An 18,718-nucleotide genomic window follows, 5' to 3' on the forward strand; every position below is an offset into this window, starting at 1 on the left:
ATTGTCCTCCCCTGTGCCTGGTGCTTTGTGAGGGCAGACCCCTGTCCGTCTCCCCCCACCTCCCCTGTGCCTGGTGCTTTGTGAGGGCAGACCCCTGTCCGTCTCCCCCTTCTTGGCTGCTTTGTGCTCCCCTTGGTCCTCTTCCTGAATCCCAGAGGGCTGGAGAGGATTAAAGGGGTATTATCCCATTACAGACAGGACATATAGGACCTTGGTCTAACGCCTTCATCTGCACCACACACACTAGTGCACGCATAGACACATACACACTAGTGCACGCATAGACACACACACACACTAGTGCACGCATAGACACACACACACTAGTGCACGCATAGACACACACACACTAGTGCACGCATAGACACACACACACTAGTGCACGCATAGACACACACACACTAGTGCACGCATAGACACACACACACACACACTAGTGCACGCATAGACACACACACACACTAGTGCACGCATAGACACCTAAGCATATTGGAACATGCAGACAGCCCAGAAGTACACTAGCACCCACGCAGACACACACACAAGCATGCACACACACAGCTTAATTCCAGGCCCAGCCTAACATATCCATCTTCCCAGTTCCCACCCGTTATCCATGTTCTGATTTAACAGACATTAACAGTTATATTAAGAAGCATATTTTGTCTTTATTGAAAAGAGACACATTACAGTAGATGTCTGTATTAGGTATCAACACAGTACTGTACAGATGACACAAACTCAATAGAACAATAATAATAACAATAATAATTAGGAGATCAATGACAATTGGAATAATAACGCTGCTTGATGCTGATAGGTCACAATAGAGGTGGATGGACTAGACTGATAACTGAACCAAACCCAAGCAGTTAGGAGGAGAGGGGTCTTCTTCCATATCTAGATCGCATTAGAACCCTATTAAATAATTTGACTGGCAGTCGTCTCGGGTTGGGTTGTGTAGCTACATACAGGATGAATGAGCAACGACAAAGAGGTCACCAAATACACACGGGAACCAAATAAACAAAAACAAATGACCATAGTTTGTTTATTACGGTTTGTTGATTACATCTATGTACATGTGGTGAACGCTGTGCTGATGTGTCGACTGGCATGTATAGAAGGGAGAGCTGTGGCTGGTTTAATGGTACGTAAGTAACACCAGACTGATTGACATGGTGAGTGTGTCCCCCATAGTGCTCTTCTCCCTGGCAGGGACACTGATACATGTCTCAACGTCTCACGTCTAAAGAGGAGATTCTAGACAGCCTGGAAACCAAACTGATATGCTCCGTTTCACCATTGAAACCAATCTTCTGGATTCCAGGCTAGCTTTTTGATGCTTCCTGAACCCAACTATAAGGGAGGACAGCTCACACTATTGGCTAATAATGACTTCCACTGGCTACTTCAGAGGGGGAAGGGAGAGCAGCTTGACCACCAATGAGGATTGTGTCCAATACGATGTCTAACCTCTTCATATCTCCCACTAGTGTGAGAGCCAGTGGATGAGATAGGAACAGTTTCAGGCCAGCAGACAATATGAGGGAAGAGACCAGGGATCTACACAAACATCCATCCATGCAAAAGTGTTCTACAGGAAAGACTTTGAGAGGAGAGGGCTGACGAGAGCATCAAACTGGATACGTAGTGCATCGTTTTGTCAGAAATAAAACGACTTGGTCTCCTCCTCAGTCAAAACCTCACAAGTGTTATTAAGTTGGAGAAATCCCTCTAGTGATGAGGGAGAGGTTTAACGCTGCTATTTCTGCTACTGCAACAATAAGGTTCAATAATGTTCAATAAAGGTTTGGTCAGGTGTACTTTAGTGTTCGTGGCTGCCTGTGGACAAAGCCTGATGCCTCAGCACTTCTCATGTTAATCACACTCAACATGTTTAGCTCTTTTCACATTTCTATCGGACGCAGAGAAGCGTGTGTGTGATGTATGGGCTTGTCTACAGCATACGCAGGTATTGCAAGGTGTGTGTTAAACAGAAACACCTAACACACGTTAGCATGGACATCTATACCTGTCCTCCATATTGCTTTAATACCTGTACAGGTGAGGCAGGAGTCACTACTTATATTAGCCGTTTATATATACACACACACACACACACACACACACACGAGGTAACATCAAGGGCAAAAGCAATCATAAATACGGGAGCATTTGACGCTTAGGAATGGTTTGGGGGGAGAAAGACTCATATCACACACGAGGACACACACAGTAAGGTTTAAGAACAGGCAAAGGCAGAGGGACGTGTGCAGAGCAGAGACGTTGGCAACACGAAGAGGGACAGGAGGAAAGGAAAGCCCCTGATGTTAAACATTCCAGCAACGTTCAGTCAACCCATCACTGGCTTATTTCTCCCAATAAAAACACCACATGGGCATCGGCAAACCTCCACTCAAACCGCAGAGAGAACACGACGCTCTCAGAGTAAAGAACTTCCTACTTCCTTCAGATACATCATGACATCACCACCAAAAGAGCTTTTCAAAAAGAGAGAAAGAAAAGCGATAGAGGAAGAGAGAGAAGTAAAATATTATTTACACACAGTAGGATTCCAGACGCAGAGAAGCCCTTCCTATCGAGTCACTGAGCAGAAAGGATGCATCCCAAATAGCTGCCTATTCCCTACATAGTGAACTTCTTTTAACCAGAATCCTATGGGCGCGGGTCAAAAGTAGTGCACTGTTCAAGGGAATGGGGTGCCATTCAGGACGCAGACGAAGAGATTCTAGAGGCAGAGACTGTATGATTGGTTGGGGAGCAACAGACATGGCTATCCAATGACAGAGAGAGGATGGAGGAAACGCATGCCGAGTACCTCAGAAGACCTGATGGGAGGCGGCCCAGAGTCTATCCTGACCTATGACGTCATATATGATGTCAGTCAACTTGACAAGGGGAAAACTCAGAGGGGGCACAAATTAGGAACTCTTCTCCGAATCAGAACAGTCTAATTCTATGAAGAAACAGTATCCATCAGATCGTAGATATTCTACAAAAGCTGACAGCCCATCATGGATCGAACTGTCAGACAAACGTCTTCTTAGATTAAATGAAATAGATTGAACACTGATGAGCCCATCTAGTATAAATAGTGCTACATTTACACCGTGGATGCTGTTCCTGGATCAGTTGTAGATCAGTGTTAGTGAACGGGAGTATGGACCTGACAACTGATACCTGCACCACACCTAAGTAATCAACAGGAACATGACAGAGTCCTGCCTATCCATTTCCTCCCATCCTCTGCCGGTCCCTATGCAACAAGACATTATCACGATGCGTTTCCAGCTGAAACAGCAGATACAGTGTATATGAGGACCTGATAAAGTAAAGAAAAGGCAGAATAAAATGCAGAAGGATAAAACACTAAACAGAAAACACTTTCCCCTGGTCTCTGTGTGGTGGACCAACCGTATGATGATCCTGAAGAAGGCTGATGGTCTGATGCTGAGCATCACGATGCTTCCTGTACATTCTGGAGGTGGACTGTTCCTCTGAACGGATGAAATGTAAATCTAAGACTGTTGTTGAGGCGAGTGGAATTGTGGGGGTTTCAAGATCACATAGAATTGACCGTCTCTGGTCCCTGAGCCTGGAAATACATACACGCTTTTTACACCTAGCAAGTGGCTTCTAATAGAAATGACAAACTCACTTCTCTGCAGAACTGATTCATTGGTCCAGTAATTCACAACGAGATAAACACAATGTGGACGGGATGAACAACCTTTTTTTTAATTGAAAAGAGAAAGTGTCTGTCATGCTATCACACTTTCTGTTTTACTTCCAAGGAATATCCGATATTTAGGATTTTCTTCTCTCACTTTCTTAAACTGTTTATACAAGAAGATATTTTTGTTCCACATTAAAAAATAAAAAATAAACATCCACAGGAGAAAGAGATCACATAATTTACTGTAGAGAAGAGAGGGGAAACACTGATTATGTGGAGAACTAAAGAAGAACCAGAGTAGAAGAGGAGTTCTGTTCAGTTGATCAGTGTTCTTTGTAGTTCTTTGTAGTTCTCATGTTATAAGGTAGAGCTCCCATAACTTAAGTGAAAAGCAACCCCCCCTTCCACAACATGCTACAGAGGCCTTCTTCAAACATCCAACGTCTTTCCAAACCCGCAGGCCTCTGTTTCTGTACAGCTGAGAAAGCAGTGACATAGTAGTGATATAGTGTGTGTGTGGCCTGGGTTGAAGCTGGGAGCAGATTGCAGATCGGAGTCAATAGAGGGTATATGAGAAGGGGGAGTCAATAGAGGGTATATGAGAAGGGGGAGTCGCTGCTTTTCACGTGATTTTGGCCACCTCCTCCCCATGTCCCATCATGCTTAGGGCCACATGCAGCCAGGTAGATAGCAGTGGGGGAAGCTGGTGACCTGACTCCACCCGGAAGTAATGCCAAGCCACCTCCTGCCCCCATGCTTTTACAGGGGAGGGCCTTGTGAGGAAATTGATAATTGGACCGAAGCACGCGGGGGAGGGGGTCATCATGATGTGGGGCAGAGAGCCAAAAGGACAGAGGGCTTCATCAACGGCAACAGGAGTGCTAGTGTCTTCTGTGTGAGATTAGTGTCAGAGTGGAGAGGGTAAGAGGTCAACGAGGGCTCTAAGACAAGGAGTGCAGAAGTAGTGGTTCCCAAAAGAGTTCAGTCATTTTCTCCCAATTCAGACTCTCTCCAAGCCCCTCACTTCCAAAAATGTCACAGTTTTTTTTCAGTCAGGATTTTGAGTGTGTAATATGCATATAATGTCACAATGTGTGTTTAGCCTGTTAATATCCTGCGAGCTGCAGTACCCAGAGGCCTCCTGAAGGGGGCAGTAGTGTTTATATGAGTGCGGTGCTGCCCGTGCTGCTGCAGCTGTTGTTGCGGTTGGTGTTGCGTCGGGACAGGTTGGGCGTGGCCATAAGTGGGTAGCGTTCATCGGGACAGCCGTACTGCAGCAGCGTGTCAACACACTCCTGGCTGCTGGCCTGCCGTGCGTAAGCCAGCGCGCTGTTACCGTGGGCGTCCCTCGCCATCAGATCCACCCCGTACTGGAGGAGAGAGGGATGGCGAGAGAGCACAGAGGAGTGAGGGGGATGAGGGAGAGAGGGATGGGGGAGAGGAGAGAGAGGGATGGGGGAGAGGAGAGAGAGGGATGGGGGAGAGGAGAGGGATGGGGAGAGGGGGATGGGGGAGAAGAGAGAGAGGGATGGGGGAGAGAGGAGAGAGGGATGGGGGAGAGGAGAGAGAGGGATGGGGGAGAGAGGGGGATGGGGGAGAGAGGAGAGGGGGATAGAGGAGAGAGGGGGATGGGGGATAGAGGAGAGAGGGGGATGGGGGAGAGAGGAGAGAGGGATGGGGGAGAGGAGAGAGAGGGATGGGGGAGAGAGGAGAGGGGGATAGGGGAGAGAGGGGGATGGGGGAGAGAGGAGAGAGGGATAGGGGAGAGAGGGATAGGGGAGAAAGGGATAGGGGAGAAAGGGATAGGGGAGAAAGGGATAGGGGAGAAAGGGATAGGGGAGAGAGGGGTTAGGGGAGAGAGGGGTTAGGGGAGAGAGGGGTTAGGGGAGATAGGAGAGGGGGATAGAGGAGAGAGGGGGATGGGGGAGAGAGGAGAGAGGGAAAGATAGAGTAAGTTATTTGACATGGCAACATCTTGGTCTACAGACAACATTCAGGGTGAGGAACCATGGACAGATCCTGTTGGTATTGTCCTCTCTCTCACCCAGATGAGGAGCTGTGTGATGACCACGTTGCCCTTGCGGCACGCCAGGTGAAGGGCGGTGCGTCCGTCTCCCTCTCCACACGTCTCGTTGACTTGCTCCCGGGAGCCGTGAGCCAGAAGCAGGATGACGCAGCGCAGGTCCTCCTCGGCCGTGGCCCTCAGCAGCTGCTGGCCCAGGGATAGGTCCACCCCCGAGAGCGACGCCAGGAACAACCGCTGCTCGTACTTAGCCCGGATCCAACGCTCACGCTCCTCCCTGAGAGATAAATACACAGACTACTGGTTAAGAGGAACGATCTTAACATCATCTTCTCCACCTGTTCATCTAGTCACGCTCCTCCCTGAGAGAGAGAAATACACAGACTACTGGTTAAGAGGAACGATCTTAACATCATCTTCTCCACCTGTTCATCTAGTCACGCTCCTCCCTGAGAGAGAGAAATACACAGACTACTGGTTAAGAGGAACGATCTTAACATCATCTTCTCCACCTGTTCATCTAGTCACACTCCTCCCTGGAGAAGAAACACATAGGACAGAAGGGGGATGTTCACCATTGTTCTAGTTCACCTAGCAGTGTGGATATCTGCTGACTGTTACAGGGATATCTGCTGACTGTTACAGGGATGATATCGGCTGACTGTTACAGGGATATCTGTTGACTGTTACAGGGATATCTGTTGACTGTTACAGGGATATCTGTTGACTGTTACAGGGATATCTGCTGACTGTTACAGGGATATCTGCTGACTGTTACAGGGATATCGGCTGACTGTTACAGGGATGATATCGGCTGACTGTTACAGGGATATCTGCTGACTGTTACAGGGATATCTGCTGACTGTTACAGGGATATCTGCTGACTGTTACAGGGATATCTGCTGACTGTTACAGGGATATCTGCTGACTGTTACAGGGATATCTGCTGACTGTTACAGGGATATCTGTTGACTGTTACAGGGATGATATCTGCTGACTGTTACAGGGATGATATCTGTTACAGGGATATCTGCTGACTGTTACAGGGATGATATCTGCTGACTGTTACAGGGATGATATCTGTTGACTGTTACAGGGATGATATCTGTTGACTGTTACAGGGATGATATCTGTTGACTGTTACAGGGATGATATCTGTTGACTGTTACAGGGATGATATATGTTGACTGTTACAGGGATGATATCTGCTGACTGTTACAGGGATGATATCTGTTGACTGTTACAGGGATGATATCTGCTGACTGTTACAGGGATGATATCTGCTGACTGTTACAGGGATGATATCTGCTGACTGTTGCAGGGATGATATCTGCTGACTGTTACAGGGATGATATCGGCTGACTGTTGCAGGGATGATATCGGCTGACTGTTGCAGGGATGATATCGGCTGACTGTTGCAGGGATGATATCGGCTGACTGTTGCAGGGATATCTGCTGACTGTTACAGGGATATCTGTTGACTGTTACAGGGATGATATCTGCTGACTGTTACAGGGATGATATCTGTTACAGGGATATCTGCTGACGGTTACAGGGATGATATCTGCTGACTGTTACAGGGATGATATCTGCTGACTGTTACAGGGATGATATCTGCTGACTGTTACAGGGATGATATCTGCTGACTGTTACAGGGATGATATCTGTTGACTGTTGCAGGGATGATATCGGCTGACTGTTGCAGGGATGATATCGGCTGACTGTTACAGGGATGATATCGGCTGACTGTTACAGGGATGATATCGGCTGACTGTTACAGGGATGATATCGGCTGACTGTTGCAGGGATGATATCGGCTGACTGTTGCAGGGATGATATCGGCTGACTGTTGCAGGGATGATATCGGCTGACTGTTGCAGGGATGATATCGGCTGACTGTTGCAGGGATGATATCGGCTGACTGTTACAGGGATGATATCGGCTGACTGTTACAGGGATGATATCGGCTGACTGTTACAGGGATGATATCTGCTGACTGTTGCAGGGATGATATCGGCTGACTGTTGCAGGGATGATATCGGCTGACTGTTGCAGGGATGATATCGGCTGACTGTTACAGGGATGATATCGGCTGACTGTTGCAGGGATGATATCGGCTGACTGTTGCAGGGATGATATCGGCTGACTGTTGCAGGGATGATATCGGCTGACTGTTACAGGGATATCTGCTGACTGTTACAGGGATATCTACTGGGTCTCTTTGGGAAGCACAGGACCATTCTTAGCAAGAATGAGTTCAGATGGTAAAAAAGTGAATGGAAGAGTGGGTTAACTAGGACTGGGTTAACTAGGACTGGGTTAACTAGGAGTATGTTAACTAGCCTAGTCTGTGAAGGAGAAAGACACCATGCAAACCCCATAGCGCTGAGAGAGACCAGGAAAGAGAGAGACCAGGAGAGAGAGAGAGAGACCAGGAGAGAGAGAGAGAGACCAGGAGAGAGACCAGGAGAGAGAGAGAGACCAGGAGAGAGAGAGACCAGGAGAGAGAGAGAGAGAGACCAGGAGAGAGAGAGAGAGACCATGAGAGAGAGAGAGACCATGAGAGAGAGAGAGAGAGAGACCATGAGAGAGAGACCATGAGAGAGAGAGAGACCAGGAGAGAGAGAGAGACCAGGAGAGAGAGAGAGAGACCAGGAGAGAGAGAGACCAGGAGAGAGAGAGAGAGAGACCAGGAGAGAGAGAGAGACCAGGAGAGAGAGAGAGACCAGGAGAGAGAGAGACCAGGAGAGAGAGAGAGACCAGGAGAGAGAGAGAGAGAGACCAGGAGAGAGAGAGAGAGACCAGGAGAGAGAGAGAGACCAGGAGAGAGAGAGAGACCAGGAGAGAGAGAGAGAGACCAGGAGAGAGAGAGAGAGAGAGAGAGAGAGAGGGGAAGCGGGGCAGTGTGAGTACAGAGTGGTAACAGTTTCCAGCCACTCAATCTAATCCTGTGATGTGATAGCGCTAATCTCTCCCTAATCCCCGCCATGTAAACACAGCCTTTCAGCCCAATTGGGATTATCCATGCATCAATCCTCCTGTTAGAAAGGAGAGGAACCACAGTGGCCTGGGGAGAGGATAGGGGAGGGACAGGAGTGAGGATATAGAGCTGTCCTGTATCCCTAGAAACAACAGTCCCCCTCAGGGGGTCCTGGGTCCCCCACTATCCAGGATATGGAGAACACAGTATAGTGGAACCTCACTGCTGGCTCACTTCCTCTGTAATGACCTACCCTGGGTGGAGGGTTAGGCCTGAGAGAGAGCATTACATACACACACCAGGAGAGAGAAAGACAGGATATACAGTAAAAGTCAAACATTTAGACATCTACTGTTTCAAGGATTTTTCTTTGTTTTTACTATTTTCTACATTGTAGAATAATAGTCAAGACATCAAAACTATGGAAACAAAAAAGTGTTAAACAAAATAAAAATATATTTTATATTTCAGATTCTTCAACATGGCCACCCTTTGCCTTGATGACTTTGTAGACTCTTGGTATTCTCTCAATCAGCTTCACCTGGAATGCTTGAAGGAGTTCCCACATATGCTGTGCATTTGTTGGCTGCTTTTCCTTCACTATGTGGTCCAACTCATCCCAAACCATCTCAATTGGGTTGAGGTCGGGTGATTGTGGAGGCCAGGTCATCTGATGCAGCACTCCATCACTCTCCTTCTTGGTAAAATAGCCCTTACACAGCCTGGAGGTGTGTTTGGTCAATGTCCTGTTGAAAAACAAATTATAGTCCCACTAAGCGCAAACCAGATGGGTTGGCGTATCACTGCAGAATGCTGAATGCTGGTTAAGTGTGCCTTGAATTCTAAATAAATCACAGACAGTGTCACCAGCAAAGCACCCCCACACCACCTCCTCCATGCTTCACGGTGGGAACCACACATACAGAGATCATCCATTCACCTACTCTGCATCTCACAAAGACAAGGCGGTTGGAACGAAAAAACTTAAATGGACTCTGGACTCATCAGACCAAAGGACAGATTTCCACCGGTCTAATATCCATTGCTTGTGTTTTTTGGCCCAAGAAAGAATCTTCTTATTGGTGTCTTTAGTAGTGGTTTCTTTGCAGCAGTTTGACCACAAAGGCCTGATTCACGCAGTTTCCTCTGAACAGTTGATGTTGAGATGTGTCTGTTACTTGAACTCTGAAGCATTTGTTTGGGCTGCAATTTCTGAGGCTGATAACTCTGATGAACTTACCCTCTGCAGCAGAGGTAACTCTGGGTCTTCCTTTCCTGTGGCGGTCCTCATGAGAGCCAGTTTCATCATAGCGCTTGGTTTAAGCGACTGCACAAAGTTCTTGAAGGCCCAGATTGACTGACCTTCATGTCTTAAGGTAATGATGGACTGTCATTTCTCTTTGCTTATTTGAGCTGTTCTTGCCATAATATGGACTTGGTCTTTTACCAAATAGGGCTATCTTCTGTATACCACCTCTACTTTGTCACAACACAACTGATTGGCTCAAAGGCACTGAGGAAAGAAATTACACAAATTAACAAGGCATACCTGATAATTGAAATGCATTCCAGGTGACTACCTCATGAAGCTGGTTGAGAGAATGCCAAGAGTGTGCAAAGCTGTTATCAAGGCAACAAAGAAGAATCTCAAATATAAAATATATTTTGGTTACTACATGATTCCATATGTGTTATTTCATAGTTTTAATGTCTTCACTATTATTCTACAATGTAGAAAATAGTACAAATAAAGAAAAACCCTTGAATGAGTAGGTGTGTCCAAACTTTTGACTGGTACTGTATGTAGAGTGTGAATCAAACCTTTCCATATCCTCTCCTACTGTTAGTGCACTGCTTTTCAAGATCTTTTAAACACTGCCAAAGATTTGGAATTTTCTTGAGACCCTCAAATTCAACAAAGCCAATGACAGCAACCTAGTCACCCACCAGAGGTTTCTGACCCACTGTCTGGGAACCACTAAGGACTGGTCATGAAATGCTGGCTTCTCAAGGCAACAGGGCTGTCTATGGACTGCCTATATGTTGACAGGTCTGAGGTGTAGGGGATAACGAAGTCGCCTCGTCAGCCATAACAGAAGATGAGTGATGAGACCTTAGGGTGTCTCAGAGGGTTAACCTCAAACAGACCCATTGACGGAAGTAATTACAAATTAGCCGCGTGTGGAGGGTCTCTCTCTCTCTGCAGGAGAAAGCGTTTTATCAGAGCGCGAGGGGGGCAGACGGACAGATGATAAAAATAGTCAATCTATAGCCCTGGGGATCGATGCCCTGCGACATCCTTCTTAATCAAAGCCTCGGCAACGGGATGACTGGGCCCAACCCCCGGTAACGATTTCCTTTTTCCTTCAAACCACTGCAACCGTGGCTGAGCATCCACACACACACACACACACACATCCACACCGAGTGCCCTTACTCAACACACACACACACACACACACACACATCCACACCGAGTGCCCTTACTCAACACACACACACACACACACACCGAGTGCCCTTACTCAACACACACACACACACACACACACATCCACACACACACCGAGTGCCCTTACTCAACACACACACACACACACACACACACACACACACACACACACACACACACACCTAGCTAATATCAAAACGTTAGAAATTGGTTTCTGGCTAAACTTGTCTCAAAGTAGCTATAGGCCAGGAAGGAGGATATTCATTCACTAACTTCTGTGGTTATACAGAAAGGATGGTGGGAGGAGAGAGAGACAGACAAATACAACTAGATGGAGAGTTTTAGAGGTGTGGGAACCCAGTAGAATCTCATTAACTCTCTCCCCAGAGAATAGACAGTGTGTTGCGTTTGGTTGTGTGTGTGTGTTTGAGGGGGTGTAACCTAGGTATGGGGGCCTGCCTGCCACATTACCCTCTCTGGTCGGGGGCTAGCCTAGCAGGACGGAATGTCCCTGGTCTTCCTGCCTGTCCCGGGGAGAGAGTGAGGAGGCTGGGCGGAGGTACACGGGCCAGAGCCCCGGGACAAAGCCCCAGGGAGGGGTGGGCAGGGAGGGTCTCGGCAGGGGCCTGGGCCCTCGTCTCTCTGGGTGTGTGTGGAGGAAATGCGGAGGCAGCACTTCACTGCTTCCTGGCACGCATGCCTTCCCCAGAGGACAGAGTTGCTATGGCTTGAGTCTGGGCCTTCCCCAGAGGACAGAGTTGCTATGGCTGGAGTCTGGGCCTTCCCCAGAGGACAGAGTTGCTATGGCTGGAGTCTGGGTCTTCCCCAGAGGACAGAGTTGTTATGGGCTGGAGTCTGGGTCTTCCCCAGAGGACAGCGTTGCTATGGCTGGAGTCTGGGCCTTCCCCAGAGGACAGAGTTGCTATGGCTGGAGTCTGGGCCTTCCCCAGAGGACAGAGTTGCTATGGCTGGAGTCTGGGCCTTCCCCAATTGACAGAGTTGTTATGGGCTGGAGTCTGGGCCTTCCCCAGAGGACAGATTTGCTATGGCTGGAGTCTGGGCCTTCCCCAGAGGACAGAGTTGTTATGGGCTGGAGTCTGGGTCTTCCCCAGAGGACAGATTTGCTATGGCTGGAGTCTGGGCCTTCCCCAGAGGACAGAGTTGCTATGGCTGGAGTCTGGGTCTTCCCCAGAGGACAGATTTGCTATGGCTGGAGTCTGGGCCTTCCCCAGAGGACAGAGTTGTTATGGGCTGGAGTCTGGGTCTTCCCCAGAGGACAGAGTTGCTATGGCTGGAGTCTGGGCCTTCCCCAGAGGACAGAGTTGTTATGGGCTGGAGTCTGGGCCTTCCCCAGAGGACAGAGTTGCTATGGCTGGAGTCTGGGTCTTCCCCAGAGGACAGATTTGCTATGGCTGGAGTCTGGGCCTTCCCCAGAGGACAGAGTTGTTATGGGCTGGAGTCTGGGTCTTCCCCAGAGGACAGAGTTGCTATGGCTGGAGTCTGGGTCTTCCCCAGAGGACAGAGTTGTTATGGGCTGGAGTCTGGGTCTTCCCCAGAGGACATATTTGCTATGGCTGGAGTCTGGGCCTTCCCCAGAGGACAGAGTTGCTATGGGCTGGAGTCTGGGCCTTCCCCAGAGGACAGAGTTTCTATGGCTGGAGTCTGGGCCTTCCCCAGAGGACAGAGTTGCTATGGCTGGAGTCTGGGCCTTCCCCAGAGGACAGGGTTGTTATGGGCTGGAGTCTGGGCCTTCCCCAGAGGACAGAGTTGCTATGGGCTGGAGTCTGGGTCTTCCCCAGAGGACAGAGTTTCTATGGGCTGGATCCTGGGTCTTCCCCAGGACAGAGTTGTTATGGGCTGGAGTCTGGGTCTTCCCCAGGACAGAGTTGTTATGGGCTGGATCCTAGGTCTTCTCCAGGACAGAGTTGTTATAGGCTGGAGTCTGGGTCTTCTGAAGGACAGAGTTGTTATAGGCTGGAGTCTGGGTCTTCTCCAGGACAGAGTTGTTATAGGCTGGAGTCTGGGTCTTCTCCAGGACAGAGTTGTTATGGGCTGGAGTCTGGGTCTTCTCCAGGACAAAGTTGTTATGGGCTGGAGTCTGGGTCTTCTCCAGGACAGAGTTGTTATGGGCTGGAGTCTGGGTCTTCTCCAGGACGGAGTTGTTATGGGCTGGATCCTGGGTCTTCTCCAGGACAGAGTTGTTATGGGCTGGATCCTGGGTCAGGCAGAGACAAGGGCCCAGACACACACAAACGCGTGCGCGCGCCATGTTGTACACAATGGGAACGGACAAACTCAGGGTGGTGACAGCACAGCATTGTAAGGGAGAAGATGAAGTGTCCACATTCACACACGATCACATGACAGGATGGATGTCCCCTACAATGGCCTCCACAACACGTGACAAACACCCCCCCCCCCCCCCCCCCTGACTTAGATAATGAAACACTAAACTGTTGTTTCCAACACTGCTAATATACCCTACTGACAAGCACACAGCGACATTATCCCCCCTGAATGAGAAAATACACTAGTAAGAATGAATCCATTACTAAGTGATTTTCCAACTGACATTTGGTGTTCATCTTGAAAGGCATTAAGGGGTAGCATGCTACCATTATCCTCTGGTTAGAGTATTGAGAGCAGTTTGGAAACTAGAAAGGCTAATTGGACTAATTAGCTACTCAGAAAGGCTCTCTGACAAAAGCTGGGGAGGGTGGTGTGTGTGCCTGAGGCCCCCCCCCCCCCCTCCGTGTGTCTAAGAGAGGTACCTGTCTGACTGCAGCTCACTGTTCCACCATGTTTGTCTCACTTATCACATTGGATTAGAGGACAGGCTGCAGCACCACGGAGCACTGTGAAGATAATTAACCACAGGTCCTGCTCAGACAGACTGACAGGGACACACTCTCACACAGGATGCAACCACACACACACTCCCCACAACCCCTATTCTCTCTCACCACCTACAGCAAATGCTTAAAAAGGGAACACGAAGGGGGGAGTGTGTGTGTGTGTGTGTGTGAATAATAATCACAGGAGGCAGATTTCCTAGCCAGTCTAATTAAACACTACAGGTCATGCCAGCGAGGGCTCCAACATGTCCGAACGCAATGAGCCTTTCACAAGAAATGCCCCCCGACCACAACACACACACACTTCAACGTTTCCCATTAGTGCGTTCATGTGAGATGACAGCAACACATTATTATCATGATAATGACTTAGGTAAATCTATTCCACCCTGAGAGAGAGGAACCCCATGTATGTACAACCCTGTCTGTTCTCTCTGTACTGTAGGTTGAGAAACAGTGGTGAGAGGTAAATACATGGGGGTGTGTGTAGGTGTGTGTAGGTGTGTGTGTAGGTGTGTGTAGGTGTGTGTGTAGGTGTGTGTAGGTGTGTGTAGGGGTGTGTGTAGGTGTGTGTTACAAGCGTCAGTTAAAGCCATGACCAACCCCTTGGTGAATAGAACAGCGGGCTGGTTTGACTGACAGCTTCATTAGCCTGTGTTAGGAGGTTGTTAGCGGGACTGTTGACTTCCGCCGCCGCAGAGCAGGAGAGGAGCGACAGTGGGGTTCTGTCGCCGTTGGAAACCGTGGGGTGAGGAATGTGCTTGTTTGGGGTTACCCGGGGATAAACAGGGGGGCTGGTGTCAGTCTCTGACTCTCATCTGGAGCCAACTGGAGACAGGAGCTGAAGAATAGATACGTGTCATTTCCTGCCTCTTTTAGGTGCATGAGTCTGTGTTTGTATTATTTCTGTGTGTGTTGGTTCTCCCTGGCCAGTCTCTTTGTTGCAGTGTGTTTACACACAGGCCCAGTAGTTTCCTGTCTCCCCCAGACCCCCAGGCAGAGCCCCGTCTGATTGGTCAACTCTGACAGCCGTCCACTCCACTGGGCCGTCCGACCGTGACTGGTCAACCAGCTGCTCTCCACTGCCACTACGACCACGGGGAGGAAGGGGGTCTACGACCAGGGGGAGGGAGGGAGGGGGTCTACGACCAGGGGAAGGGAGGGGGTCTACGACCACGGGGAGGGAGGGGGTCTACGACCACGGGGAGGGAGGGGGTCTACGACCAGGGGGAGGGAGCGGGTCTACGACCAGGGGGAGGGAGGGAGGGGGTCTACGACCACAGGGAGGGAGGGGGTCTACGACCAGGGGAGGGAGTGGGTCTACGACCAGGGGAGGGAGGGGGTCTACGACCAGGGGGGGGAGGGGGTCTACGACCACGGGGAGGGAGGGGGTCTACGACCCCAACATAGACCCTGGATACAAGACTCACAGCAGAGTCCCACATCCTAATAAATCAGAACAATAGTCATTATCTAGCATTATGGTGTTATCAAATGATCATTTACAGTTGATGGCTAATGTTGCCTATTAAAGTGATGACATTTATGTGACACGCAGTGATTCATTAAGTGACTAAATAATGTGTCGTTGTTTTCCACCTAAAATGGAGTTGACCTTATTACCCATGTCCAAAATTACCAGCATTATCATAACTGTCATCACCAGCATCATGATCATTTCCAGCATTATTACCGTAAAGGGCTGTTATTCGATGCCCTCCAACAACAACACATCATCATGAGACATTCCTCAACATGATCATCTTTATCTCTTAACAAAGAGAGAAGACATCCTTGTTAACATACATAATAACATCCATATCACATTCCCATTCTAACAGTGTGTTGCTGGGTCTGATCTGCACTGTGAGACGCACGGACCTCAGGAATACCACCACCATTCATTACAGAATGGAACTGTGGCAGAGCAGTGAGAGGAACCAGGTTGGACTGAAGTCCTCAGTCAGTGACACACACACACACACACCACACAGCGTTGTCAGTCAGTCAGTGACAAACACACCACACAGCGTCGTCAGTCAGTCAGTGACACACACACCACACAGCGTTGTCAGTCAGTCAGTGACACACACACACACCACGTCGTCCTTCAGTCAGTCAGTCAGTGACACACAAGAAGACCACACAGCGTCGTCAGTCAGTGACACACACAGCGTCGTCAGTCAGTCAGTCACACACACACACACACAGCGTCGTCAGTCAGTGAGTGAGCAGAGTGGCCTTCTCCTTTGCCCTAATTAGCCCTCTCTAATTCAGCTCGTTAGGACTCGTTACAACTCGTTAGGGTTCCACTGACTCCCAGGTAATGAGGTCTGACAGGAGGAATCTGTCACCTGGACAGCTCCCCCAGTAAACCTGAGGAGACTAAGACCAGGGTGAGATGCCCAGACCATACACACAGGCTCACATACAGAGAGAAGAGAGGTAGTCACTAGAGGGAACAACACATACAGAGAGGTAGTCACTAGAGGGAACAACACATACAGAGAGGTAGTCACTAGAGGGAACAACACATACAGAGAGGTAGCCACTAGAGGGAACAACACATACAGAGAGGTAGTCACTAGAGGGAACAACACATACAGAGAGGTAGTCACTAGAGGGAACAACACATACAGAGAGGTAGTCACTAGAGGGAACAACACATACAGAGAGGTAGTCACTAGAGGGAACAACACATACAGAGAGGTAGTCACTAGAGGGAACAACACATACAGAGAGGGAAGAGGTAGTCACTAGAGGGAACAACACATACAGAGAGGTAGTCACTAGAGGGAACAACACATACAGAGAGGAGAGAGGTAGTCACTAGAGGGAACAACACATACAGAGAGGTAGTCACTAGAGGGAACAACACATACAGAGAGGTAGTCACTAGAGGGAACAACACATACAGAGAGGTAGTCACTAGAGGGAACAACACATACAGAGAGGTAGTCACTAGAGGGAACAACACATACAGAGAGATAGTCACTAGAGGGAACAACACATACAGAGAGGTAGTCACTAGAGGGAACAACACATACAGAGAGGTAGTCACTAGAGGGAACAACACATACAGAGAGGTAGTCACTAGAGGGAACAACACATACAGAGAGGTAGTCACTAGAGGGAACAACACATACAGAGAGGAGAGAGGGAACAACACATACAGAGAGGAGAGAGGGAACAACACATACAGAGAGGTAGCCACTAGAGGGAACAACACATACAGAGAGGTAGCCACTAGAGGGAACAACACATACAGAGAGGTAGTCACTAGAGGGAACAACACATACAGAGAGGTAGTCACTAGAGGGAACAACACATACAGAGAGGTAGTCACTAGAGGGAACAACACATACAGAGAGGTAGCCACTAGAGGGAACAACACAAACAGAGAGGAGAGAGGTAGTCACTAGAGGGAACAACACAAACAGAGAGGAGAGAGGTAGTCACTAGAGGGAACAACACATACAGAGAGGTAGCCACTAGAGGGAACAACACATACAGAGAGGTAGTCACTAGAGGGAACAACACATACAGAGAGGTAGTCACTAGAGGGAACAACACATACAGAGAGGAGAGAGGGAACAACACATACAGAGAGGGAAGAGGGAACAAGGTACACATGGTACCACAGAAAGAAGAGGCAGACAGACAGCAGAATAGCTGTAAAATAGAGAGCAGATAGATACTATTGTCTTACAAGGTAAAAATACCCTAGACCCCCCCCCAAAAAACAAGGGGTCTGAAATCAATTACACTTTGGTCGTTAGCTGCCCTTGGATAGTCACAGATAATTAAGCCCAGCTCTTTCTTATGATGAACAGATTAGTGTCTCTGTTACTGAGCCTTTGCCTGGCTTGATACTGCTCCCTGATTGGCTGGCTGGGGGAAAATGGGCAAAGCTGATGGGAAGTGCCCTCAGCTGAATCACAATGCTCCAGTAGTGGCATGAAGAGCAGAGAGAGAGGAAAGGAGGGAGGGAGGAGGAGAGAGAGGAAAGGAGGGAGGGAGGAGGAGAGAGAGAGGGAGGAGGAGAGAGAGAGGGAGGAGGAGAGGGAGGGGAAGGAGAGAGAGGGAGGAGAGAGAGGTAGAGGGAGGGAAGGAGAGAGAGGTAGAGGGAGACAGAGCACGCTCCAGTAGTGGCATGAAGAGCAGAGAGAGAGGAAAGGAGGGAGGGAGGAGGAGAGAGAGAGGGAAGGAGAGAGGTAGAGGGAGACAGAGCACGCTCCAGTAGTAGCATGAAGAGCAGAGAGAGAGGAAAGGAGGGAGGGAGGAGGAGAGAGAGAGGTAGAGGGAGACAGAGCACGCTCCAGTAGTAGCATGAAGAGCAGAGAGAGAGGAAAGGAGGGAGGGAGGAGGAGAGAGAGAGGTAGAGGGAGACAGAGCACGCTCCAGTAGTAGCATGAAGAGCAGAGAGAGAGGAAAGGAGGGAGGGAGGAGGAGAGAGAGAGGTAGAGGGAGAAAGAGCACGCTCCAGTAGTGGCATGAAGAGCAGAGAGAGAGGAAAGGAGGGAGGGAGGAGGAGAGAGAGAGGGAAGAAGAGAGGTAGAGGGAGACAGAGCACGCTCCAGTAGTAGCATGAAGAGCAGAGAGAGAGGAAAGGAGGGAGGGAGGAGGAGAGAGAGAGGTAGAGGGAGACAGAGCACGCTCCAGTAGTAGCATGAAGAGCAGAGAGAGAGGAAAGGAGGGAGGGAGGAGG

General features: G+C 49.1%; 1 protein-coding gene across 14 annotated transcripts in view; it reads right to left on the reverse strand.

Annotated features, from left to right (window-relative positions):
* Positions 1 to 648: 648 nt before the first annotated feature.
* LOC110527298 (arf-GAP with GTPase, ANK repeat and PH domain-containing protein 1) overlaps positions 649 to 18,718 on the reverse strand; it is a 263,886-nt gene continuing 245,816 nt past the window's right edge. For 13 of the 14 annotated variants that reach the window (XM_090239781.1, XM_090239785.1, XM_090239783.1 and 10 more), the window contains 2 exons: positions 5,745 to 6,000; positions 649 to 5,070 (listed from right to left, as the gene is read on the reverse strand). In XM_090239781.1, coding sequence (XP_090095907.1) covers positions 4,861 to 5,070; positions 5,745 to 6,000 — 466 coding nt within the window. In that variant the 3' untranslated portion in view covers positions 649 to 4,860. The remainder of the gene's footprint in view (positions 5,071 to 5,744; positions 6,001 to 18,718) is intronic. The other variant, XM_090239786.1, reaches the window with a different exon arrangement.

Source organism: Oncorhynchus mykiss, chromosome 7 (assembly GCF_057628025.1).
Source record: "Oncorhynchus mykiss isolate SJ-2025 chromosome 7, ASM5762802v1, whole genome shotgun sequence".
Classification (NCBI taxonomy): domain Eukaryota; kingdom Metazoa; phylum Chordata; class Actinopteri; order Salmoniformes; family Salmonidae; genus Oncorhynchus; species Oncorhynchus mykiss.